General features: G+C 46.9%; 2 protein-coding genes and 1 long non-coding RNA gene across 6 annotated transcripts; 2 read left to right on the plus strand and 1 right to left on the minus strand.

Annotated features, from left to right (window-relative positions):
• Positions 1-497: 497 nt before the first annotated feature.
• Positions 498-9,897, plus strand: LOC102698151 (flavin-containing monooxygenase 5-like). 2 transcript variants are annotated; one of them, XM_069194375.1, is made up of 9 exons: positions 498-723; positions 1,534-1,670; positions 4,617-4,805; positions 5,523-5,688; positions 5,901-6,043; positions 6,791-6,990; positions 7,552-7,907; positions 8,453-8,525; positions 9,340-9,897. In XM_069194375.1, exons 2-9 carry the CDS (start codon positions 1,539-1,541, stop codon positions 9,740-9,742), a joined length of 1,662 nt encoding a protein of 553 aa, XP_069050476.1. In that variant the 5' UTR covers positions 498-723; positions 1,534-1,538; the 3' UTR covers positions 9,743-9,897. The 2 variants fall into 2 exon arrangements, with proteins under 2 accessions (XP_069050476.1, XP_069050477.1); XM_069194376.1 differs by having other exon boundaries at positions 498-722; positions 1,523-1,670.
• Positions 9,898-12,268: 2,371 nt separating this feature from the next.
• LOC107078547 (uncharacterized) lies at positions 12,269-26,453 on the plus strand. Of its 3 annotated transcripts, XR_011190446.1 has the most exons (5): positions 12,269-14,242; positions 15,796-15,918; positions 24,067-24,290; positions 25,591-25,643; positions 26,375-26,453. It is a non-coding gene; the product is annotated as an uncharacterized lncRNA (long non-coding RNA). The 3 variants fall into 3 exon arrangements; XR_011190448.1 differs by lacking the exon at positions 25,591-25,643 and having other exon boundaries at positions 26,375-26,442; XR_011190447.1 differs by lacking the exons at positions 24,067-24,290; positions 25,591-25,643; positions 26,375-26,453 and adding an exon at positions 16,706-17,716.
• LOC107078546 (flavin-containing monooxygenase 5-like) lies at positions 17,703-25,647 on the minus strand. The gene is made up of 9 exons (XM_069194377.1): positions 25,032-25,647; positions 24,052-24,188; positions 23,404-23,592; positions 22,383-22,545; positions 21,251-21,393; positions 20,428-20,624; positions 19,653-20,011; positions 18,947-19,019; positions 17,703-18,872 (listed from the first exon to the last, which is right to left on the minus strand). Exons 2-9 carry the CDS (start codon positions 24,181-24,183, stop codon positions 18,467-18,469), a joined length of 1,662 nt encoding a protein of 553 aa, XP_069050478.1. The 5' UTR covers positions 24,184-24,188; positions 25,032-25,647; the 3' UTR covers positions 17,703-18,466.
• Positions 26,454-26,773: the final 320 nt, after the last annotated feature.

Consider the following 26,773-nt stretch of genomic DNA (forward strand, 5'->3'; position numbering starts at 1 on the left):
TAAGCAACATGAATGAGTAAGTTGTTCCACACTCCCACAACCCTTTGTGTAAAGAAGTGCTTTCTGTTCCACACTTTATCTCCTTGTCCTCCAGTTCATATTTCCCTGTTCATCCTGAAGAAATCTCCTGGATTCGGTGCTTTTGGATCGGGGACCCATGTGATCTTCTCTGCTTCACAGGATTTGAAAGGTTCTCACAAACTCTTGTACACCAGACTGCAAGCATATTTGTGTAAAGTAGTTTTTTTTTTTAAACTTAATTCTGTTAGGAGTGACTCTAAACTGATTTTGTATTACTGCTTCGAATGTTTCTGTTTATTTTCTGCTAATATTTTTCAGTGACTTGTTGTTTATGGTCTGTGAAAGAACCTTGTGGGTTGAAAGGCTGTCTGCAACTGCTAAGCGGACGGTCGTGACCGCACTAGGAGACGGGTCGTGTTCGCCTTTTTCCAATCGGTAGATGGCGCTGGGTTTTCACAAAGGTCACAACAGGGTTAAACCGGTGAGGAGGGGCCAGGGGAGACGGAGGCTCTCTGGCCTGTGCAGAGGCTCAGGGGGTAAAAGAACAACTCACAGACACTGCAGAACGCCAGGGGACAAAGTGCGAATTGCATCAGCTCACCACGGGACCTTGCCCACCTCTGGCTCCTGGGCTCACTCGGACCGGAGCGCGCGCTGTCGGCGCCAGGGAGCCCCTCCACGGCTGGCCTGTTGGAAACCCAGGTGAGCAGCTCTTTTTTACTGTTGCTCCCGGCGACGGTCTTGCAGATTGCTGGTATGGCCCAGGGGCCGGAGTCCACATGCTCTGTGCGCAGGTACTGGCCCAGAGCAGTCACTAGTCAGGCTGTTTCTCCTTCCCCCTGACTTGACCGGTCTTTGTGCAGATTTCCTCCTGCCTCACCCTGGGTCTGGCCGCGAGCTCTGGATCACAGACATGCGCCGCGGGTTTGGTTCGTCAATGCACAGGATCAGCCCTCTTCTCCTGAAGTCGAGTAAACAACACACAATTACCCACAACTGTGCACGGATATAGAACTCCTCTAAGGCAACTCTCTGCTGGGCAGGGCTGGGGCCTCCAGACTGGTGTTGCAGGAGAGGTTGAGTGAGGCACTGGGGTTGAATTATTGAGACATACTGAATAAGAAAGGTCTCTGGGGTTTTTCTCAGATGTTTGTGCTAAAAATGCTCAGCTCACAATCCTTTTCTTTCTTCAGAACTTTTCTCTGCAAAGACTTTCCAGAATAACGACCCTGGACTTTACCCAGTAATAAAGTGGGTAACACAACCAACGGAAGACTCCCAGTTACAGACGCCCTCGCTTGACTGAATGTCAGAAAGGGCTTTATTGTACATCACGTCAATAGAAATACGTTAATACTGCCAGACAACCTCGGTCCTGTGCTCTGACCCCCATTTCCCTGAATATCTTTCACGCCTCTCTCTTTTTATCTCCCTCCCACCCCTCTGTCTACCTCCGCCCTCGACCTGCGTCGGTGTCTTCCTGCTCTCCCGCGTCGGCCCCGCCCGCTGCAGACGGCATGGTGCGGCGCGTCGCAGTGATCGGAGCCGGGCCCTCGGGCCTGGTGTCCATCAAGAGCTGCCTGGAGGAGGGGCTGGAGCCCGTCTGTTTCGAGAGCAGCGACGCCATCGGGGGCATGTGGCGGTTCAAGGCAAGACCCGGCTTCACTCGCGGGTGTTCCGCCAAATCAGCAAGTCCGTATGGAGCTTTTCACGGATTCTGGCTGTGCAGGGGGAGAAAAGCCGTCTTTTCTCCGATGGACACAGCATTACACACGGAAGAGATTTCTTTGCACTTCATTCGTTGATGCACATTAGAAAAGTAGCATTTTGAGCTTAAATCGTGTAAAATGAATAACCTTTTTTCAGCTGGAGGGTACATAGGATCTTGAGTATGCAAATCCACGTTTCTTTTTAAAAGATTTTGCAACAGGCAATTGAAAGACTTATAGAGACTGTGAAGATCTTTTATAGTGATTCATGAGTGAATTTAATATATACAGTGGTGTGGAAAAGTAAGTACACCCCATGGAAAGGCTTGTCTTTTTTTACATTTGTGGACAAAAGGATATTTGATCATCGTTTCAACAGTACTGATAGATAAAGTTGATCTAAGTTTAAAAAATAACATTGAAAAATCACATTTTGCACTCATACTATTTAAATCAACAGAAATGCAGTTTCCTTATGCAGAAAAAGTGAGTACATCCCTACCTTTACCATTGCATCAAATGCCTAAAATTAGAATCAGGTGCACCAAAACAGGTGCAAATGATTAGAACATCATTAGAGAGTAACTTGGACGGCACTGCCTCATATAAACACCACAAACCTGTGGGCTGATTTGGTCTAAGCAATTGAGGTGCGTGGCTACATCATGCCAAGATCAAAAGAGCTCTCTGAGGCCCTCGGGAGAAAGATTGTTGATGTCTATGAGTCTGAGAAGGGTTTTAAAGCCATTTCCACGCAATTTGTAGTCAATCACTCCACTGTCCGAAAGATCATCTACAAATGGAGAAAAATTCAAACCACTGGGAATCACTCCAAGCCGAGTCGTCCCACCAAATTCAGCCCAAAGCTGACTGAAAGATGCTGCAGGAAGTCTCCAAGAACCCCAGGATAACATCCAGGGATTTAAAGGCAAGTCTTGCCTCAGTCAGTGTCGAAGTGCATGAGTCAACCATCTGAAAGAGACTGCACAACTTTGCCCTACGTGCAGGGTCAGGAAGGAAGAAGCCTCTGCCCTCAAAAAACAATATAGATGCACAACTGAAGTCTGCCAGACAACACCTGGGTGAAGATCAGGACTATTGGAACAATGTGCTCTGGACGGCTGAGACAAAGGGAGAGCTGTTTGGCCACAATGCCAGGGCCTGGTCAGCTTGCCCATCATAAAGTCAACCATGAATTCCCCATTGTACCAGAGAGTACTTCAGGAGAATGTGAGGCCATCTGTCAAAAAGCTGAAGTTAAACTGTAAATGGACCTTGCAACAAGACAATGACCCAAACACTCCAGCAAATCCACAGAAGAATGGCTCAGAAAGACGAAATGGAGGTTTATGGAATGGCCAAGTCAAAGCCCAGATCTTAACCCATCGAAATGCTGTTGGGGAACTTGAAACAGGCAGTACATGCAAGTAAGCCCTCTAACATCACACAGTGGAAGGAGCTCTATAAGGAGGAATGGGAAAAACGTTCTCCAAGTAGATGTAGGAGACTGATAGACAATTACAAGAAACGCCTACAAGAAGTGATTTCTGCCAAAGGCGGCAACACCAGTTATTGAAGCTAGGGGGTTTTCTTACTTTTTCACAGCACTGTGTATACATATGCTCAGGGCTCTGATTTCTGCCTTGTCAGAGGGACCTGGACTTTATGGTGCTGGGGTTACAGTAAGGTGCTTACCGTCAGACCCAGTGGCCCCAGGTTCGATTCCCAGCTGGGGCTAGCCTGTCCCCTTTCAAGACTTTCTGTTTACAGTTCTACCTGTGTGATGCCTGATTTTTTAATTCCAGTAAAAAAAAACAAAATAGTATTTTTTCCTGCTTAAATTTCAAATCGAGAAGAGGCTTTTCAGCCCATATTGCTCATTGGGTAGTTAGTAGGTATTTAATCAGAGGATTTCATCTACTGCAGCTGTTTTTGAAAGAAGCCAGGGTATTGACTTCTATACCATGGCTGGGTAGCTTGTTCCCCACTCCTACAACCCTTTAGGTAAAAAAGTACCTCCGTTTACAGTTAAAATAGTAGGTCTCACTTGTGTTCTCTGCTTGGTGAATGCTGTTGATTCTGGAGAAGCCTACTGTGTTGACCTTAATGTCAGTGTCGGTGACCTTAATGATCTTTTAATACTGTACTTGAGCCGGTTCCCTCAGATCTGTCTCTGCTGGAGAATAAACAGACTCAGTTCATTTAGCCTGTCAGTGCGGGACATTCTTTTAAGCCCAGAAATGTGTCTAGCTGTTCTTTTCTGGACAGTTCCCAGCACAGCAGTATCATTTTGTGAAGTTGATAGACGTTCTGCACAGTATTCTAAAAAAAGGTCTTACTCGTTTTAGAATATTGTGTGTCCTCATGCTCTGTTTGCCTTTTTTTATTGCTTCCACACTTTGTCTACCAGAGGTAAGTGATGTCAGCATGGACCAGAGGTAAGTGATGTCATCTGTCAGGTGTGAGCCCAGTAATTCATTTTTGTTTCTAGGTCTATGTGCATTTCATTAGTTTTGGTGTCATCTGTGAACACAAATCTATCACTAACTTTCGCACAAGAAGTGTTTTGCACTAGATGTAGTAGAAGTACATATAAAGTCTTAGAAATTGTGTAGTATCTGTATTGCTCTTAAATTCATACTCTGTTTAAGGTTGTTGGTTTGTTTAAAGGTGCTCTGTAAAATCTGGTAACATACAGTACAAGCAGACCCAAGTAATACATTGGACTGCCAAGTTACAAGCCGAAGGGTGTTGATGTCCCCTGTCGCCACTAGGTGGCGCACAACCCACCCTTAGTTTGCAGTGTGCCAGGTATGGGTGATGTTGGAGTCCTCTCTCTCTCAAGCTCAGCCTCGCTCACGACTGCTCTCGCTCCCTTCTTGGCAGGAGAAGCCCGAGCCCGGCAGGGCCAGTATCTACCGCTCCCTCGTCGTCAACACCTCGAAGGAGATGATGTGCTTCAGCGATTTCCCCTTCCCCGCCCACTTCCCCAACTACATGCAGAGCTCGCGCCTGTTGGAGTACTACTGCCTGTACGCCGAGCACTTCCAGCTGCTCCCTCACATCCGCTTCCAGGTGACTCCGGTGTCCCGGCCCGCGCTCCGCCCAGTGCGCCGTGAGGGGCCCTTCTCTGGGTCTCAGGGTCTCATCGCGGTGCTGCCAATGGTTTGCTCTGCAGAATGCTGCACCATCTAATTGCCAGCAGAGATATCACACACCCAGCTGCAAAATGAAGGATTCGACTCTGACTGCAAACAACGCTATCATATTTTTACACGAATTTAGCACAGGTACTCAAGTGAATAGACATCTTACAACAGTGAAAACGTTTCACTCTGGGTCAGTAATTGCAAGTAGTCCCATGTTCATTCCTCCCTTATAATGCACTTAAAGAGCACAAGAACGTCTACAAACGAGAGGCCATCCACTGGTTCTTCTGGCCTGTTTACTGGTTAGTAACTGATTGATCCAAGGATGTGTCTGTAGAGAAGCTGGAATATCAGCTTCAACAACATGGAAGAGCTTGTTCCACTCCCCCACAGCTCTTTGGGTAAAGAAGTGCCTGCTGTTCTCAGTTTTCAATGCTCTTTCGTGTAGTTTCCATTTATGTCCTCTGTTGATGCTGAATGTGTCTGCTTGGTTGACTTTGTCAGTGCCTTTAGGGATCTGAAAAAACCCGTATCAGGTCCCCTCACAATCTTACAAAGCAGTTTCTTCAGCCTGTCAGTTTTGCTCCCCAGGAATATGTGTAAGTAACAGTATGTGCGCTGTGTGATTCCCTGTGGCTGTCAGACCACCGTGCTCAGTGTGAAGCAGCGCCCGGATTTCTCTCGCTCCGGCCAGTGGGAGGTGCTGACGGTTGACAGAGAGGGACAGGAGGAGAGCTTCGTCTTTGATGGGGTGCTGGTCTGCACGGGACACTATACTCAGCCAGCTCTGCCCCTCGGAGACTTTCCAGGTAGGCGCAGTCTTCCCACCGTCCCCTGCAACTTGCCGATGATATGACCTGAGGAGGAAAGAGCTCGGCTGGGTAGTTATCTGCCGAACAGGAGAGGCAAGGCAGGAAACCCGAATTCAGAAACTAGCTGAGGGTACCCGGCGCTTCTTAATGCTCTTTAAACGGCCCGAAACCAATGACCCTGTTCTTCTCACTCCATGGGTCAACGCTAGGCATCGCGACGTTTGAGGGACAGCACTTTCATGGCTGGGAGTACAAGGATCCGGATAAATTCCGTGGGAAAAGGGTCATGGTGGTGGGGATTGGAAATTCTGGAGGGGACATCGCTGTGGAGATGAGCAGAGTGGCTGAACAGGTGTGTACAGTTCCATGCAGTCTCAAACCCTCCCTGAAACTAAAGTTGAAGGCGCAGAAAGGTGACACTGCAGAGCTGTGTGCTGCAACCTGCCTTCTGCAGTCCTTCAGAGACCAGCACCCGTACAAATTTACATTATTGCTTCGACTAGAGAATGGAATTGTCTGAGACACTGCACGGGGACAGTATGGTGTCTGACACACACTGTGCACAGGGACAGTGTGGTGTCTGACACACTGTGCAGGGGGACAGTGTGGTGTCTGACACACTGTGCACGGGGACAGTGTGGTGTCTGACACACTGTGCACGGGGACAGTGTGGTGTCTGACACACTGTGCACGGGGACAGTGTGGTGTCTGACACACTGTGCACGGGGACAGTGTGGTGTCTGACACACTGTGCACGGGGACAGTGTGGTGTCTGACACACTGTGCACGGGGACAGTGTGGTGTCTGACACACACTGCACGGGCACACTGGTGTCTGACACACACTGCACGGGCACAGTCTGGTGTCTGACACACTGCACGGGGACAGTCTGGTGTCTGACACACTGCACGGGGACAGTCTAGTGTCTGACACACTGCACGGGGACAGTATGGTGTCTGACACACTGCACGGGGATAGTATGCTATCTGACACACACTGTACAGGGGGACAGTCTGGTGTCTGATGCACACTGACACCAGTGTGCATCACTGAAACTCCTGATGTTTCTAAAGTATTACATTGCAATGTTCTCTCACAGACGTTCCTGAGCACCCGTAAGGGGGCCTGGGTCGTGAGCCGTGCTTCGGACAGAGGGATGCCCCTGGACATGACGAAGATCTCACGGATCGTTGGCTTCCTGACAGAATGGCTGCCTGCCTGTCTGGTGAACTGGCTCTGGGAGAGAACGCTGAACCAGAAATATGACCACAGCATGTATGGGCTCCAGTCACAACAGAGGTATTGAGCTCACCTGAGAGTCTGCGCATTCCCTGCAGCTACCAGAATGTGTTCCCTGTAGATAACGTGTTTATTTGGTATTATTGTTTTGTTCATAAACAATTACAGTATCACATGTACAGTATATAGCAAGGTGGATAGCAGGCCTTTTCCTTTGCTTAATGGTTTTATTATAGCCAGAGTAAATCAGAAATTCTTCTTAATTCTTACAGTGCATCTTGACATTCATGACAAGTGATTACTCTGTAGGAAGCTGAAAGAACAGGAATCTGTAAAAGCAATTAAAGAAAGAAGAAAGAAAATGTAATTCTAGTTAAGAAATGTAGCTGTTTCCCAAATCTTGTATCAGCTGTGCATGTGTAAGTCACTTTGGACAAGAGTGTCAGCCAAATGAAATAACGATATTAAAGTATGAGGTAATGATATTAAAAAGCGATGAGTTAACAATGTTAAAGTAATGATGTCTGTGATCGCAGCTTTAGACTGACTGTTTCTGTCTCAGCTGTGCCCTGTGATTTGAACTGCAAAGAACCCGTTTGCAAGCCACTGCCTCTCCTGCAGGGTGTTAAAACAGAGGCCGCTGATCAATGACGACCTGCCCTGTCGGATCCTCCTGGGGGCGCTCGTCATGAAGCCCCACGTGCGCGAGTTCAGGGGCTCCAGCGTGGTGTTCGAGGACGGGACGGTGGAGGACGGGATCGACGCTGTGGTCTTCTGCACGGGGTACAAGTACAGCTTCCCCTTCCTGCCCGCCTCCCTCTTCGCCCCGCCTGGGCAGCGGCTGGCCCTGTTCAAGCACCTCTTCCCTCCCGCCCTCCAGCCGCCCACCCTGGCCGTGGTGGGCCTCTTCCAGGCCAGCGGGCCCATCATGCCCATCGCAGAAATGCAGGTGCGCTGGGCGACACGAGTCATCGCAGGTAAGGGTCTCCCTCCTCACCCCCGAGCCCCGCTCTCGACTGGAGGCCCCCCTCCTGCTAGTCTACCGCATGTCAATGCGCAAGAGACAGCGACACACTGTGCTAAGGTGCGGGCAGCTCTGATTGCTAACAAAGGAGGCAGTTTGATAAGGGAAAGTCCGAAACTGCAGAACATTTTTCCTGCTGCGTGCTTCAGGGTCGGAACAGTCTCACACAAAGCAGTTTTTATGAAACCCCCAGAGGTTACTCTGAGCGATCATCTGCTGTTGCTTTATAAAGAGAGCAGAAGGGGAGTGTCCACATAGTAACTCATCAGGACACCAAGGTATGAGACTCTGAAGGAGTTCAAATGAGCAGAATCGTCCTGCTCCCAGAGGGGAAAGAACACAGTGAAATCTCTGTGGCAGAGTCCTCTTGGATCGATTTTAGCATCGCCTTGAGCCCTTCCAGTTGTAGCCATTCCTCGTACTCTCAAGTGAAGCTTTAAGTGGTAAGTGACTTACGGATTTGCCATCTCTGAGAATGTTTGTTCTGTCGTGACTTAGGGCTAAACAAGCTTCCCACAGAGGAGACGATGCTGAAGGACATCGAATGTGAAACAAAGAGGATGGAGAGGAGGTAAACTGCACACAACCAGGGGACAGCACGTCCGGTAGCTTGACTGTGCATGAGCACTGTACATCCCTCATCACTTCTGTAGTGCAGGTATAAAAGTGGCTGAACAGGCATTCATGGGCCCCTACACTGTCTGTAACATCTTTCAGGACCTAGCATTAAAACCCCTCCAATGGACATATTTTTAAGATTTTACCACCTTTTAATTTAGTATTCCTGTACTGTACATTTCCTTTACCCTCTCAAACTGGCATCAGCTGTCACTGCCTTGTACCGGCATGAGAGGAGTGTAAAGCCAGCCTATGCAGCCTCTGAAACAGCTCACTGTCAGGTTTCATGAGCTTCTTCACACAGAGCACAAACAGCCCTGCCCCGGTGCCAGGCAGAGAGGCCATGTGGCTCCCTGATAACTCCGTGAGCTCACTGCTGTCCAGCCAATCAGAGAGCTGCCTGAGAAGCCAATAGAAGCCCAGCAGACTTTGGACTGTCCCTAGCAGTGCCTGGACAGTTGTCTGCCCCCCAGTTCAGACACGCTCAGACTAGTGACCCCTGGGCTGCAGAGCCCAGCCTCTCCCTGCTGAGCAGCTCAGGGGCCCCTTACATTCTTCACACAAGCTGCTTTTGTGAAATTCTAAAAAAAAAAAGTCCATTAAAAAAAAATCTGAGGAAATGGAAGATTTTAAAAAAGCCATTTAAGTTTTGTGCACAGCAACAATAATGTTTAAAGGAGAAATGTGATTGTTAGAGCTCAGACCTCTCCTGCTCTAGGTGCCCGCAGCTGTGTGAGCTGGGTGACCGGCTGTCTCTCCCTGTACAGGTACACTGCGAAACTGGCCCCCCTCCAGGTGGACTACATCCCCTACCTGGACAGCCTGGCCGCGCAGATCGGGGCGCGGCCCAGCCTGATGGGGCTGCTGCTGCGGGACCCCCGCCTGGGGCTGAGTGTGCTGCTGGGCCCCTGCACCCCGTACCAGTACCGGCTGGCCGGGCCGGGCCAGTGGGCCGGGGCTCGCAGCGCCATCCTCACGCAGTGGGAGCGAGTGGAAGAGCCGCTGAGGACGCGCAGGGCCCCACACCGGCCCTGGGGCCCCGGCCTGGCGCTGGCGCTCAAGGTGTCGGCCGCTGCCCTGCTGCTCTCTGCCGCCGTCGTCTACATCCGCGGGGACCCCCCTGCCCTCCTGCGCCGTCTCTGTGTGCTGCCTGGAGCCTGGACACTGTGAGGCTGAGCTGTCGGAGTCCCGTCTTGTTAACACGTATTAACACATCAACCTCTGCTGGGATAAACGAAAACAAAACTCACAAAAAAATCACAGCGCTGGTGCAGAGTGCTTGACTGTGTAACTTTCTTTCTACTATATAGCACAGATTTTCCATCCGTGTGGCTCTGAGGTGTGTCCTCTGTACTGGACTGGGTGTGTGTGTGTGAGGCGTGTCCTCTGTACTGGACTGGGTGTGTGTGTGTGAGGCGTGTCCTCTGTACTGGACTGGGTGTGTGTGTGTGAGGCGTGTCCTCTGTACTGGACCGAGTGTGTGTGAAGTGTGTCCTCTGTACTGGACCAGGTGTGTGTGTGAGGTGTGTCCTCTATACTGGACCGGGTGTGTGTGTGAGGCGTGTCCTCTGTACTGGACCAGGTGTGTGTGTGAAGTGTGTCCTCTGTACTGGACCGGGTGTGTGTGAAGTGTGTCCTCTGTACTGGACCGGGTGTGTGTGATGTGTGTCCTCTGTACTGGACCGGGTGTGTGTGTGAGGTGTGTCCTCTGTACTGGACCGGGTGTGTGTGTGAGGCGTGTCCTCTGTACTGGACCGGGTGTGTGAAGTGTGTCCTCTGTACTGGACCGGGTGTGTGAAGTGTGTCCTCTATACTGGACCGGGTGTGTGTGTGAGGTGTGTCCTCTGTACTGGACCGGGTGTGTGAAGTGTGTCCTCTATACTGGACCGGGTGTGTGTGTGATGTGTGTCCTCTGTACTGGACCGGGTGTGTGAAGTGTGTCCTCTATACTGGACCGGGTGTGTGTGTGATGTGTGTCCTCTGTACTGGACCAGGTGTGTGTGTGAGGTGTGTCCTCTGTACTGGACCAGGTGTGTGTGTGAGGTGTGTCCTCTGTACTGGACCGGGTGTGTGTGTGATGTGTGTCCTCTGTACTGGACCGGGTGTGTGTGTGAAGTGTGTCCTCTGTACTGGACCGGGTGTGTGTGTGAAGTGTGTCCTCTATACTGGACCAGGTGTGTGTGATGTGTGTCCTCTGTACTGGACCGGGTGTGTGTGTGAGGTGTGTCCTCTGTACTGGACCGGGTGTGTGTGTGAGGTGTGTCCTCTGTACTGGACCGGGTGTGTGTGTGAGGTGTGTCCTCTGTACTGGACCGGGTGTGTGTGTGAGGTGTGTCCTCTGTACTGGACCGGGTGTGTGTGTGAGGTGTGTCCTCTGTACTGGACCAGGTGTGTGTGAAGTGTGTCCTCTGTACTGGACCGGGTATGTGTGTGATGTGTGTCCTCTGTACTGGACCGGGTGTGTGTGTGAGGTGTGTCCTCTGTACTGGACCGGGTGTGTGTGATGTGTGTCCTCTATACTGGACCGGGTGTGTGTGTGAGGTGTGTCCTCTGTACTGGACCGGGTGTGTGAAGTGTGTCCTCTATACTGGACCGGGTATGTGTGTGATGTGTGTCCTCTGTACTGGACCGGGTGTGTGTGTGAGGTGTGTCCTCTGTACTGGACCGGGTGTGTGTGTGAGGTGTGTCCTCTGTACTGGACCGGGTGTTTGTGTGAGGTGTGTCCTCTGTACTGGACCAGGTGTGTGTGTGAGGTGTGTCCTCTGTACTGGACCGGGTGTGTGTGTGAGGTGTGTCCTCTGTACTGGACCGGGTGTGTGATGTGTGTCCTCTGTACTGGACCAGGTGTGTGTGTGAGGTGTGTCCTCTGTACTGGACCGGGTGTGTGTGTGAGGTGTGTCCTCTGTACTGGACCGGGTGTTTGTGAAGTGTGTCCTCTGTACTGGACCGGGTGTGTGAGGTGTGTCCTCTGTACTGGACCAGGTGTGTGTGAGGTGTGTCCTCTGTACTGGACCAGGTGTGTGTGAGGTGTGTCCTCTGTACTGGACCGGGTGTGTGATGTGTGTCCTCTGTACTGGACCAGGTATGTGTGTGAGGTGTGTCCTCTGTACTGGACCGGGTGTGTGTGATGTGTGTCCTCTGTACTGGACCGGGTGTGTGTGTGAGGTGTGTCCTCTGTACTGGACCGGGTGTTTGTGAAGTGTGTCCTCTGTACTGGACCAGGTGTGTGTGAGGTGTGTCCTCTGTACTGGACCGGGTGTGTGATGTGTGTCCTCTGTACTGGACCGGGTGTGTGTGTGAGGTGTGTCCTCTGTACTGGACCAGGTGTGTGTGTGAGGTGTGTCCTCTGTACTGGACCGGGTGTGTGTGTGAGGTGTGTCCTCTGTACTGGACCGGGTGTGTGTGTGAAGTGTGTCCTCTGTACTGGACCAGGTGTTTGTGAAGTGTGTCCTCTGTACTGGACCGGGTATGTGTGTGATGTGTGTCCTCTGTACTGGACCGGGTGTGTGTGAGGTGTGTCCTCTGTACTGGACCGGGTGTGTGTGTGAGGTGTGTCCTCTGTACTGGACCAGGTGTGTGTGTGAAGTGTGTCCTCTGTACTGGACCGGGTGTGTGATGTGTGTCCTCTGTACTGGACCAGGTGTGTGTGTGAGGTGTGTCCTCTGTACTGGACCAGGTGTGTGTGTGAGGTGTGTCCTCTGTACTGGACCGGGTGTGTGTGAAGTGTGTCCTCTGTACTGGACCGGGTGTGTGTGTGAGGTGTGTCCTCTGTACTGGACCGGGTGTGTGTGTGAGGCGTGTCCTCTGTACTGGACCAGGTGTGTGTGTGAAGTGTGTCCTCTGTACTGGACCGGGTGTGTGTGTGAGGTGTGTCCTCTGTACTGGACCAGGTGTGTGTGAAGTGTGTCCTCTGTACTGGACCGGGTATGTGTGTGAGGTGTGTCCTCTGTACTGGACCGGGTGTGTGTGTGAGGTGTGTCCTCTGTACTGGACCAGGTGTGTAATCTGTGTGACCCCAACCAGAGGTATAAGATTTACATCACATGGGATTTAAGGTGGCTGATGTTGTGGTCATCTTGATTCAATTGCACACAAACGAATGAAACTTTTAATTGAGTGGTGCCTCCATGTCAAACAGTAGTTCTACCAGTGATCACAAAATCACTGGTCAGGTTTGTGTCCCACGTTTAACCTGTACTGTGCAGTAGACTCAATGTACAATAAATCTACTTAGGTTTGAACTTTCCCAAATAAAACAAATTACGTAGCCATTAGAAAGACAACACTATTTAGTAAGTGCACTCAGTCTATTAAAAAGAAAGTCGTTGGTGCTTGTTGAGGGGAACAATTATAAAAGTCCTAGGTTTCACAAACTGATTTTCTTCAAAGAAACGCAGAGTAATGTTAATGTCTTGAAAGCAGTTTCTAAAGACCCAGACTCATCCGCGGTGATAAAGTGGAACATATTGAGTCACAGTCCTTATGCTCCAAAAAAACCCACAGCACTCCCGGCAAAAACAGTATATTCTGTCCTGTGCCCAACTGTCTTCAGCTGTAAGTAAACAGGTTTACTCACAACCTGGCGAGCAGGAAAACTTGCTGCTGAAACTCTCCTCTGAGCCCCACAGATCCAGTTTTTTGGATCCTCCTCTCTGTACATGATGTTTTCCACACCCATTGTCAACAGGTCCACCTCAATACTCCAGTACAGCAACATTTTACGTATTATATTGCAATAAAATGACAATCCTCTTCAACATTATATCCACTTTTTCTCAAGTGCTAAGACACTTTGAATGCAACTGTGGATCATGGCAGTAAAACCTCATCCAAACGAGCAAAGCAGGAACACGTTCCATAAGATCTAATTATTTATCATTGTTTAGACACAGATATCAAATGCCAAGCACCTCTTGTGCGAAACAGTAAAAAATTATGCTCTACAGATGACAAAAATAAATTAGAAATATCTCCTCAAACAAAACTCAGTCATTTGCCCCCAATTAATAACCACTCTCACGTGGGTGACACCCTATTACACACATGCAAATAATCGTTCCCTAATTGTTAACTAACCACTCAGTTCATAATCACGTATAAAAGAGGTTGGAGACAGATGGTCAAAGAGGAGGAAGAAAGGTATCTCAGGCCCAGATAGAGCTGGTCAAAGGAGTAGAAGAAGACCTGCGTGAAGCTGGCCAAAGGATGCAGCCTGGTTTCACTTGTTCAGCTGTGGCATAAACTCTTAGAATATTCAGACTTGAGAATACTGTAGGTAAGAGATCATATATTACTTCAGTTTTGCAGGAATATGTTACTGTGTGAAATGAATGTAGTTCTCTTTCTCTTCCTTTTTGGCTGGCAGAAATGTATGGTTCCCCATAAAAGAACTGACAGAAAGCCACTCTCTGATGGCCGAGACAAGGTTTGCAGTGCTGAACAGGATGCTGCTGCTGTTGAAATGCTGCTTGCAACTAATGTCGTATATTGGCAGGAAATCCAGGCTGCTATGTTTGCAGACAATATTGCCTTTTTGAACGTCAGTAGTGTCAGTACTGCAACAATTGACCAGGTGTTGAAACAACACGACTTCAGAGTGAAGCAGCTCTGCAGGAGGCCTTTGAAAGAAGCAGTGACAGAGTGATGGAGTGGAGGTACCAGTATGTACAGGTAAAGTGGCATCATAGTTCTGTTTTGCCTTACGTAGAGTCACTGTATTTAATTGACGCTTAATGGTGAATTCTTAACCATATTTCATTTATTGCCCCCTTGGAGGATAATGCAAGTGGAATTGAATGTGTTGCCACAGGTGTTTGTATATAGTATGTGAAGCTCCATTCAATATGTGAGGAGGTGTGGGAGAAACGTTATTGGATATGGGGCTACAGTTAAGGTAACAGGTCAAAGAGGTGAGAATATATGTATGTCTCCGGCTGTCAAGAGATGCTGGGCTTGTTCACATCATCACAATTGGGCCTTACAACACAACGCCTCCGATTGTGTTTTTTGATGTTCTGTATGTAAAAGTTGGTGAACTTGGAGAGGGACTGGGTATGCACACCTGACAGTGCCTGTTTAACCCTTTACTGTGCAAGAAACTAAACGGACAATTAATCGAATTAAATGTTTTTTTCACATTTGAACTTAAACACGAGTATAAACCATATATTTTACATAGTAAAATTTCACAAATAGAACAAAATACATACTCATTAGAAAAACGGTACTATTAAATGAGTGCTTTTTGCTTTTAAAACAAAAGAAAACAAATCGTTGTCAATCTTATGAGGCCTCAAACTTTCTTCAAAGAAACACAGTGTTATATTAACATCATGAAAGTCAGATTTCAACGCGAGTTTCCAGACTCCTCCGTGGTGATACAGTGGAATATATTGAGTCACTGTCCTTGTGTTCCAAAAAAACAAGCCCACAACGCTCCCGGCAAAAACAGTATATTCTGTCATGTGCCCAGCTGTTTTCAGCTGTAAGAGACAGATTTAATCACAACCTCAGACAAGCAGGAAGACTTCACTGAGCCGCACAGATCGTGTTGTTTTAGATATCTCCTCCCTGTACACGATGTTCTCCACACCATTCGTCAACAGGTCCATCTCAATCCTACAGTACAGCAACACTCTGTTTTCATCAAACAAGGTTGACCTTCAACATTAATTAATACCTCACTACAGGGAGTTGTGTACTACATTGTTTTACAGTAGGGTGGCTGAGTGTATCTCTTGGATCAGGCCGGGAACTGGGTTTGTAAGGCCCTGCTGGTGCCGTTTCCTCCTCTCAGCCTCAGCCGCTCTGCAGATCAATGAAGGACAGACACTGGACGAAAGAGAAAACCCTTTCAGACATGAAAACATCCCCAACCTGTATGAGTCACCTGTTTTTTAATAAAACTCAAACATTAAAATTGCACCTCCTATATTGTTTGTGCAATTACATTGCCAGCTTCTTGTCTTAGAAAAAAACAAACACAAGGACTGCCAGTCAGAAGAACCGTCTGGAAACTGACATATTGCTAATAAACATAGTGCTCTGAATGACACTGCACTGACAAATCTCTGTCTTTTTAGTTTTTTTTTAACATTAACATTTGTTCCTATAACCTTAACCATGTTGGCTCCTATGTTTTGTAATGCAAAGTGTCCTTTTAATTCAGGGGAACATTATACTTCATGTATTCAAGAATGAGTGACCAGCACATGTTTTTACAGAGGGAGAGGCTGAGCGAGTTTTGCAGTGGAGGTCGGCGTGTGAAGTGCAGAGGATTTATAAGACTTGGAGATACTCTTGTGCCTGGGAGTTGTGCACACTGCCTGCCTGCTGTGAGAAGGAAGGTCAGAACTCATGAGCAGTCTCTTTATTTTCATGTGATCTTCATGTCTAGAAATGCACAACAGATAATGAGGGGAAGTAGGTGTCTGGTCTGTCACTGTAGTGCTGAAATAACCTGTGATCCAAGTTTGATTATTTCAGATGATTTTCTAAATACATTTCTGCATGTATATTTGGAATTTGTGTTCTGGGAGTAGATCTGTCTTGCACACGGTGTATTTAAAAGATAAAGCAATCCAGGGAACATCTGAGCGTGCCTTTCATTATGCAGTTCTGTAATACGAGAACTGACATTTTCAGTAATGGTGATGAAGACAGATCTAAAAGCTGTCTGAAATACTAATCTGAAAGGCACTAATATTTAAAATGCCGTGTGCTGTGTAGGAATTGGATTTTGGACTTTGAATCAAAGGTGCCCAAGCTGATCTGCGCTGTGACCCAATGCACTTTTTAAAACCAGTTGGCTTGTTTGAGAAACGTTGGCTTTTTTCTGCAGCGTTTTCCAACTTGCAAATTCCTTACAGCTATATGCCTTGTCAGAGAACATTAATTGTTTGTAATTCTTTCTCTCTATAAAATAAGTCTATACATTTGCAACGCGTTTGGTAACGTATCTAATTGCATTTGGTGATCTCTTGTAAGGGTGCTCATCGCACGCAGAATGTGGTGCGAGGTCTGAAGCACACATGCACAGCAATGCTAAATGTGTGCATCATTGTTAGTGTTTCTTCTGTTTAGATGGAAAATAAATCAAGACTGTCTCCTATATCACCTTCTGACTCCTTCTAGGTTCTTCGAGTGTAATCAGGTGCAAAGAGGTACATTTATTATTTCACTTACATCACGACTACATGAGCAAGACTCAGGTGCTGTGTTCTCCCAAAGTCCGGTCTACTGTAGAGCTTTACAACTTTGTTTGGGGTTTGGAGGAACAAAAAGAACTGCACACCAACACCAAAACCTCATCCCAACCGTGAAGCCTGATGGAGGGAGCATCGCGGTTTGGGGCTGCTTTGCTGCCTCAGGGCCTGGACAGCTTGCTATCATAGAGGGAACAATGAATTCGAAATTGTATCAAGAAATTTGAAGGGAGAATGTCAGGGTAGCAGTCCATCACCTGAAGCTTGATAGACGTTGGGTGATGCAACAAGACAATGCCCCGAAACACAGGAGTAAATCAACAACAGAATGGCTTAAACAGAGGAAAATTTGTGTTCTGGAATGGCCAAGACCTCAACCCAATTAAGATGCTGTGGCATGACCTAAAGAGAGCTGTTCACCCAAGGAATCCCAGAAATATCGATGAACTGAAACAGTTTTGGAAAGAGGAATGGTCTAGAATTTCTCCTAACCATTGTGCAAAGCTCATCAGCAGCTACAGGAAGCATTTGGTGGAGGTTCTTGCAGCTAAAGGAGGTTCTACCAGTTACTCAATACATGGGTTCACATACCTTTTCCAGCCTGGACTGTGAATGTTTAAATGATGTTTAACAATGACAAGAAGTACAGTTGTTTGTGTGTTATTAGTTTAAGCAGATTGTGTTTGTCTATTATTGTGACTTAGTTGAAGATCAGATCGCATTTTTATGAGTAATTAATGCAGAGATCCAGGTAATTCCAAAGGGTTCACAAACTTTTTCTTGCAACTGTATCTACACATCTATGTGTTTGCGCCCCAGTGTGTAATGAAACACCAGACCCTGGTGCAAGTTTTGGTAAAGAAAACAATGAATTGAACTAAAGTAGAGAATTATCCGTGTGGAACAGAACCCAATGGTTTGAATAAAAGCTAATTACGTATGTCCTATTAGAAATCTTTATTTTCATCAAGATCAAGTAACAGCAGTAATGGAAGCAGAGCTTGTGATGTATGTGCTCTGATACTTCATATCCCTTTTGATAAAGCTCCTCAAGAAAGAAGTTCTCAGATTGTAATTCGTAGTCATTAAAGTTAATATACAGTATAACTGGATTGATAACTGAATAATGGGCAGAAAATGTAAGATGTGAAAGTACTGTATATAATTAGTGGTAGCTCTTCCACCAAATTAAGCAATGCATTAGTACAACCTACCTTGTTTACAATACTTTATACAGTTGTGGGTACAAAAAAATGTATTTTGCTGCTCTGTCCAGATAAGAGCATCAAGATACATTTGTGATTTCTGCTTCCTCCTTGTCTCACTATAACTGGAGGAACCTGTTACATACAGGTTCATTAAGTACATTATTCAGCAAAACAGACATAGCTTATTACAGCAAATACTTTGAACTTAAAACTTCTTTCTGAAAAGAATTACCAGGTGTGTTTTACATTAATGCTCGGCTTTTGCTCACAATGAGACAAGAAAGGGAAATGAATGGCCCTGCAGATAAGGGTTTAGAATGAGACTCCACAAGTAAGGAAAGCCAAAACAATCTGAACCGACAAACACCAATCCGGACCAATCCCTCATCCACAACACCACATTGAAGAGGCAAGTGACTCGCCATTATGTTGAATTCTACTACCGGAAAACAAGAGAAATTGGAAACTCCGACAGCCCAGCCTCACAGTGTCCAGGCTCCAGGCAGCACAGAGAGACGGCGCAGGAGGGCAGGGGGGTCCCCACGGATGTAGACGACGGCGGCAGAGAGCAGCAGGGCAGCGGCCGACACCTTGAGCGCCAGCGCCAGGCCGGGGCCCCGGGGCCGGTGTGGGGCCCGGCGCGTCCTCAGGGGCTCTTCCACTCGCTCCCACTGTGTGAGGATGGCGCTGCGAGCCCCGGCCCACTGGCCCGGCCCGGACAGCCGGTACTGGTACGGGGTGCAGGGGCCCAGCAGCACACTCAGCCCCAGGCGGGGGTCCCGCAGCAGCAGCCCCATCAGGCTGGGCCGCGCCCCGATCTGCGCGGCCAGGCTGTCCAGGTAGGGGATGTAGTCCACCTGGAGGGGGCCGCGCTCTGAGCAGGTGTACCTGTGTGGGGGAACAGCAGCATTAGAACAGAGAACTGCTTCTGACTGGGTCTTGTCTCCTCACGGCAGACTTACTTTTGCTCCATTTCCCTTACTGTCTTCTCAATGTCCTCAAGCATGGTCTTCTCTGGTGGCAGCTTTACTAATCCTAGAACAAACCCATGAAAACACGCATTTATCCCTCCTTAAGAATTCCTTTCCTGCTCATGTCCTCACACTGACACAAATGTGGAGTCCAGTTTTAACAAATAAGGACATTTACAAATGAGGCTATCCCAGCAGTCTAGCCTGTATCTCATCCAGATGTTTCTGAAAAGAAACCAGGATATCGATGCCTTTGAGGATTTTGAAAACTTGAATTGGGTCCCCTCATAATCTCCTCTATTCAAGACTAAAACTGAAATGTTTTTCTTCAGCCTGTCAGGATGCTTCATTCCCATAAGCCCTGGAATGTATCTGGCTGCTCTTTTCTGGGCAGCAGAGAAGTCCAGAGCAGCAACATCTTTTCTTTCATGTTGTGACTAAAGTTGTACAGCAAGTTGTTTTCTTGAACTTATTTCTTTCGCTTCTGCGGTACATCAATGTATGGCTTCAGGTGAGATTAGTGGTGGGGTGCATAAAATGCAAACTTCTGTGAAAATTTCTTAATTTCTGCTGCTTTGTGAAACATCTCTATAAACCTGAGAAAACACTCCAGTAAGGTCAACAGCCAGATTAATGTCTTTATTTCACACTTGAGCTACTGTATTCAGTGCTCTGCTGCAGCCAGGCCAGGACTTACCTGCGAAGACTCTTGTAGCCCATCGTGCCTGCATCTCGGACAAGGGTATAATGGCTTCCGTGGTATTAAGGCACCCCACTACAGCAAGAGTGGGGTGCTCCAGCCTGGGAGGAAAGACGTGCTTGTACAGAGCCGGTCGGAGCCCCCTCTGGTGGGAAACCAGAGAGGCAGGGAGGAAGGGGAACTCATAGCTGTAACCTGTGGCAAAGATCACAGAGTCGATCTCTGTCTCCACCGTCCCGTCTTCAAACACCAAGCTGGAGCCCCTGAACTCGCGCACGTTGGGCTTCACGACCAGCTCTCCCGAGATGATCCGGCTGGGGAGTTCGTCGTTCGTCATGGGGTTCTGCCTGTAAAAGCTACAACCGAGAGGGGAGTGCTCAAAAGTCCATCCATCTCCTAAATTTAGACTATATAAGTGGCTCTAGTATTAAGTATAAATGTTAAATTGAAGCTGGAGGAGTTAAAAAAAGAGACATCCGCTCACTAGCAGGAAGGGAGTGAAGTGGAGCAATATTACTGTACTTAATCGTACTGTTAAGCTGAAGGCTGCTTCATTTCCATGGCTCTCGAGCAGATGAGGAAAAGATCGTGGCCTTTAAATCTGGCCTTCCGTTTTGATGTGGGCTTGTAAGTATTGCCAGCCCCTTCTTTTGAGGTTAGCTTGCTAGGGCCCCTAGTGCCACTGTGGAACTAGTTCTGAACGGTGTGAGGCTTTGAAAGATGAGTGTTTCATGTGAAAGCCAGTCCCTCTCTCTCAGGCCCAGAACCTTACCTGTGCAGGGGCTGCAGCCCGTACAGACAGTGGTCAAACCGCTGGTTCAGTTTCCTCTCCACTGCCCAGTTCATCAGGGAAGGCAGATATCTGACCAGCAGGGCGGCAAGACGTGTGGAAGACACCATGTCCTTCGGGAGTCCATTGTCTCCAAAGCGACTGGCCAACCAGGTGCCCCGGCGTGTGCTGAGATAAACCTGCACGAGGAGAAGAGAACAGACTAGAATGCTCTGTCTGCCTCTGATGAGAAAAGAGGACAGGTCACACATGAGAGGAGCCACACATCTAGCCCGAGTAGTACTTGGTAGCTATTTCATCCAGACATTTCTTTAAATAAAACTGGGGTTTCAGCTTAAATCAACATGACTGGGCAGCTAAAATGTGCCTTCTGCTCTTGGTTTTAAATGCACATCCACATCGTTTGCATTCTGCGTCATGTTTCACGGTTAATTTAGAGGAAATCTTCTGGCTTGACAGTGTTTGTGCCTTTGAGAATTGTGAATAGTTGTGTCAGGTCTCCTCTGTTCCAGAACAAGCAGCACAGTATCTGTAAATGTTGTTGTATTAGGGCTGCATACAGTCTAATCTAATAAAGGGTGAATCCATGTCATGGCTAATGAAAATAACATTGCATAGTTTAAAAACAAGCATCTCTGCAGTAGATCTTGTGTATTCGTGAAGTGTGTATATGTGTTATGTGGAGCAGGGTTTCTTCGTGCCCTTGTGTAGGAGAGAGTGTGAGGCTGTGACAGTGGTTGTTGTTGTTTCTCTGTTCTGCACTCTGTGCATGTGAGGTCTTTTCCTCAGAGAACAGAAGTCCCACCTGTTTTGCAGCTCTGCTCAGCTCCACAGCTATGTCCCCTCCCGAATTCCCAATCCCGATCACCACCACCCTCTTCCCCTGAAAGTCCTCGGGATGTCGGTATTCCCAGCTGTGCAAATACTTTCCTTCGAATGTCTCGATTCCTGTGTGACCGGAAGGAAAATGTTTCATGTCATTTGTGCACAATATAGAAATATAGAAGTTTCAAGATTTCTAGTTTCCATCAGTGCTACATGAGGAATCGAATCACCCATCCGCAGTGGAAAACATTTTGCAGGCCATTTCGGTGTCCAGAGTGTTTCTGGGCATGAAAAAGGCTGCACTGTTTGCCTGCATTGCAAGTGGCTGTACAGCAACAGATAGTGGAGAGCTGTGAAATGAAGGGTGAAGAAATAGTATCCTACAATCCTGCACTAGACTTCCTACAACGAATGATGTTTTTTTTCATTCATTAACAGTACGCGTAAACAAATGTGTATTGAAACATAACGCATAAAAAACAAATGATATAATTTACACACAGTGATGGTGCCATCAGAGAACTTACAAAGCCATTAAGACAATATGAAAACAGTTATTTTGACTGCCACCACATGTGTTTGTATTTATCCCATATGACAGGTTTCCCATGCTGTGATATATATGGCATATGATAATGTCTGTGAATGCTGGTGTGTTCTGAAACTTCACACTTTGTTAGAAGAAGAAACAGAAATTATAGTAAAACCAAGTAAGGCAAGCGTTATGTTATGTAGAGTACAGCTGGTTTTGAAAAGTTTTGACTGAACCCTTACTGATAGAAGATTGCACTATTCAAAAATTAACTGTTAAGTCAATTTCTGTCGTAAACTGGGTAAAAACCTAATCTGAAATAAGACAAGAACTAGAGATTTAAAGACTTTTGCAGCTCAACCGAAAATGAGCGTCGGTAGTATTATTTGCTTCCAAGTTCAAGTGTGAAGTTCTGAACCAGGTGTACAGTCTATCTACTCCCCTGTTCATTGGTACATAGAGTATTTAGACACATCCTCCTGCTGAATGGTGTTCAGCTACAGAAATATCTATTTCCAGATAAATGTGGACTTAGACAAATGGAAAAGGTGTCAAGAGAGTCTCTGTGAAAGACGGATACCTGCAAAGTCATTCAGTGGTAGGTGTGGGTGGGTGTAGACTCCCGTACAGACCAGGACCCGGTCAAAAATGTAGACTTCCTGTCCATCTTTGCTCGCAGTAACTACCTCCCACTGTCCGGAGTGGGAAAAATCCGGGCACTGCTTCACACTGAGCACATGGGTCTGAGGTACACACACACACACATACAGTACAGACACAGAGGAACCCAGTTAATTATGCTCACACCTACCCTGCACGTGAACATCTCTTGTATATGCCCTGTCTCTCTCACACCTGAAGAAGGCTCCACGTCCGAAACGTTCTGTTCTCTTTCTTCTTTTTTTCAGCATGGAATAAACCTATTACTTGTTCCTTTGCAGCCTACGCATGCTGACGCAGCTACCCACCTGAACTATCTCTTGTATATTGAAAGCCTGGGTTCTGGCTGTGACGATAGATGATTCAGTAAGTATTTCTGACTTTATCATCCCTGAAAACAAATATCCCAGGAACCTTTCCAACAACTCATCTTCGTGTTCAAGGTGTTCTACCATCCATCAGCCTTCCTTAGGGCTGCTATGGAAATCAATTGAAATGAGACATTTCTTGAAGGCACATGACATATGGCACGAATATTTCCTCCTGCCCCTGTCCTTCATACTATATCAAGATTTCTGCTGCCGAAGAAATGGAATCGGCCATTTTTTACCTTAAGAGCACTCTTCTCTATTGATATTTCCATAACAGTCATCTTCACATTTTTTTCAGAATGACAACCAAATTTCTCTCTGAATTATGCAAACTGTCTGTAAAAACACATAAAGAACTTGGCACTTGCAGAGTAACTCTCCCACTGAGCAGTCAAAACTGTAGGTCTCCAGGTGTCGTGAGAAATATCGATCCAGGGTGCGCAACAGTAGGGGAAAATCAGTCCTGAACATGCCGAATAAGTACAAGTAGGGAATGAACAGCCACAGCCGTGCTGCAGCTCTTTGTCACTGTGGGAAGGAAGATTGACACGAATAGTAAATTGTTCTGACCTGGAAGCGGATGTGAGGGCGCAGCTGGAAGTGCTCAGCGTACAGGTGGAAATACTCCAGCAGGCGCGAGTTGTGCATGTAGTTGGGGAACTGTGCCGGCACAGGAAAGTCGCTATAGGACATTATCTCTTTGGAAGTGTTGATAATGACAGACCGATATATGTTGGCCTGGCCAGCCTCAGGCTTCTCCTGAGAGATAGAGGCAATGAGGGGGTAAAGTAATTAAATTGGGCAGCGGGTCATCATTGCAATGTGTACCTTGAAAAGAGGCCAGAGAAGGCGGAAAACGTGAAATTTAGCTCTCTCCTTGAACCATTCATCTGAAGTCATCATCTTGACCTTACAGTACACAGTACATGTAAAACTATAATTTTCTTCTGCTGAAACTGATTTTAACTGAAAAGGTTAAAAACTCCAGCCTAGACCAGCGCAGTCCTAAAGTCCTAAAAATTAGCATCTTAGTACATTCAGTAGGTGAAAACATGCTGGCACTACCAAGGATAATTAACAGTATGATCAAGAAGAACTACTTAGACTACTGTCCAAGTTAGAAGTTATGCACACAGAACTTTTCACTCGTTCGCTGGCAGTTGTGCTGCTGTATAACCAGTATCTTGTTCTCAGCGCTGAAATAAAAGCTGTTCTCACCTTGAACCTCCACAGACCCCCGATGTCATCGCTGCTCTCGAAGCAGACTGGCTCCAGACCTTCGTCCAGACAGCACTTGATACAGGCCAGCCCAGAACACCCAGCCCCGATCACAGCAACACGACACGCCATCTCAGCTGTGCGGAGAAGACAGGGGGCCACAGAGAGGGAGGGGGGGAGTTACTCTGAATTAAGTCAAACTGCACAGACTGAGGGACATTCCTGTGAGCGGAGCACAGGTACTGTGCACATCCTGCCCTTTGATACTTCTCTGACCTGAGCCTCTCATCCAGCTGTTTCCTGAAAGCAGCCAGGGTATCGCCTTCAAGAACATGAGCTTGTTCCAGACCCCCACCACCCTTTACGTAAAGAAGCGCCTCCTTTTCTCTCTTTGGAACTGTAGTTCCCACTTGTGTCCTCTGGTTTGTGTTGTGCCGATTCTGAAGAAGACCATTGAGTTGATTTCCTCAATGCCCTTTTGAATTCTGCCTCTTTAAATGGGATTTCTAAGCATTACCTCTGTACTTTAATTCATTAGTGGGAAAATATAAATGATGCAACCAAGATGACCATAAATACGTTTTTCTTGCAGCCAAAATGTTGAAAAAATATTAATATTATATTAATATTATATTAAGTAATAAACCAGATAATACAAATATACGACACTCAACAAACATTCTATTTCGAGTAAAACATGAGTCGCATGCTCCATTTTAGAGTTTACAAGAGGTACTTAAATGGATAAGAGAGCTTATAAATGGATAAGAAGACAAAGTTTATATACGTTAATACGGTTCTGAAGTAACAGAGATGGAATGAGTTACCTTCTTTGAGCAGTGTGTTTTTTATCATAGGCAGTTTAGGTTATTGTCACATTCCTCCTGCTCTCTTAATGCTCGACATATTCCCCGTTTATAAAACATGACAAACATTAAAAGTTTATTCAGATGCATATTCCATAAGAAAATGTTTCTTACCCTCTTGTTGTATTAAAACTTTGTAGAACAAGTCTTGTGTGGCACCACTTCTCTCGTCTCCTTGCCCAGACTGTTGAATGGCGGTGACTGGGTGTCTTCCTCTGATTTCCCTTTTCGCGACCTCACCGTCTCTGCTGTCCTGCCTCTAAACTCCCTGCATTTATCCTTTTCAAAAACTGTGACAGCCTCTGGTCCCTGTTAATTGGTTGCGAGTACAGTATGTAAGTCGTGACCTGGCAATGAGCCTGCCAATAAGTTACACAAGCGCCCCACACCTAAAGCCAATTTCTTTTCACCACGGCTTCAATCGATTACCCCTCCCTGTCACTGCTATTACTACCCCTGTCTGAATTCATACGAGGCTTACATACTGTATGTACATCATATTACACAAAATGCTTCAAACGTAATAGAATTGACTTTAAGTATAAGTCTACGCATTAGCACGTTACAAAAACTTGTTCTATATAATTTTCATAACAAAAACTGTGAGGAGCCTGGGAGGGGCCATCGGGGGCCATTGCTATAACTTCTTGTTCCTGCTGATGGTTCCTCCCAGGCTCCGTATTTTCCAGCTCCAGTGCGACAACTTTCATCCCAGAGCCTGGAAATGTAAGTTGCATAGACCGCTCGACCCATGCACTGCTGCCTAAATGAAATTAATATTCTTGCCAAACAGGAAAGTCTTGTCTGACTTTCAGCGTGTAAAGTCTGAGCATACATCAGATTGAGTCATAAAAAAGGAAAATGTCTTACTCTGTGTACAAGAAAAGATTTGGCAATTTCGGACAAAATCCTACCTGTCTACACTGATCTCCTCAGATCTCAGAAGCTACACAATGCTGGTCCTGGTCAGTACTGTACTGTTGGCCGCCTAGGAAAATCAAATTACTATTGAAAGTGGTGTCAGACCAGTAGGTCTTTACCATAATTTTCAAACCAACGCCCCTGTATGGTGACTGAGGTCACTGCTGTAGGAAGTGCTAGCAAGCAGATTCCTTTGAATCTGATGTGATACCAAGGTCCTGACCACTTGGACATTAAAGATCCCCCTAACATTGCAAGAGCATGTTTGTTAACCCTAGTGTCCTAATTAAGCAGGTCTTCTGGTTAAATTCTGCTCTTGGGTCTTCAATATCTAGCCTCCCCGAGTTTCCCCCCTCAATTCAGCTGCTAAAGTAATGTCTTCATTACCTTATGCCACCATGTGTCACTCAGCAGAGGGTTGTACTTTAGTGGAAGAGGAAGTGTTTTGTTTAAAAAGAGAAAACCCTTTGTGATCCTCTCGCATGGCCAGCAATACAACAGATGTAAGAATTACTGATATCTGCCTTTTTCCACAGGAAACTACAAGACATCTCTCTTTCCTACCATTGATGTTGGCACAGGCCCAGAGTGCAGGAGCTTCCAGGTGAGGACCAGAGCACACGGTGAGCAATCGCCAATTGTGTTAATTGCTCCTGAAGGCACATTTCTGAACGTGCAGAGGGTAACAGACACCTGAACAAAACCGACCCTCAAACGCTCTGAGAAATATTACAAGACAGCAGGGTTAACATAGGGGCAAACAGATACAGAGTTAAAGTAGGACTAATTGAAAAGTCTATGGATTACACACTACCTACTGTCATGTGATGCACGACACTGTTCTTCTGGTCACGGGTGACCTAGATGTAATCATTTCTTAACATGCAGTTTTACTGGTCCAGTAGATTGTAAGAGGGGTCTGTGTTTGATGGGGT

The sequence above is a fragment of the Lepisosteus oculatus genome, chromosome 9 (genome assembly GCF_040954835.1).
Source record: "Lepisosteus oculatus isolate fLepOcu1 chromosome 9, fLepOcu1.hap2, whole genome shotgun sequence".
In the NCBI taxonomy this organism is placed as follows: domain Eukaryota; kingdom Metazoa; phylum Chordata; class Actinopteri; order Semionotiformes; family Lepisosteidae; genus Lepisosteus; species Lepisosteus oculatus.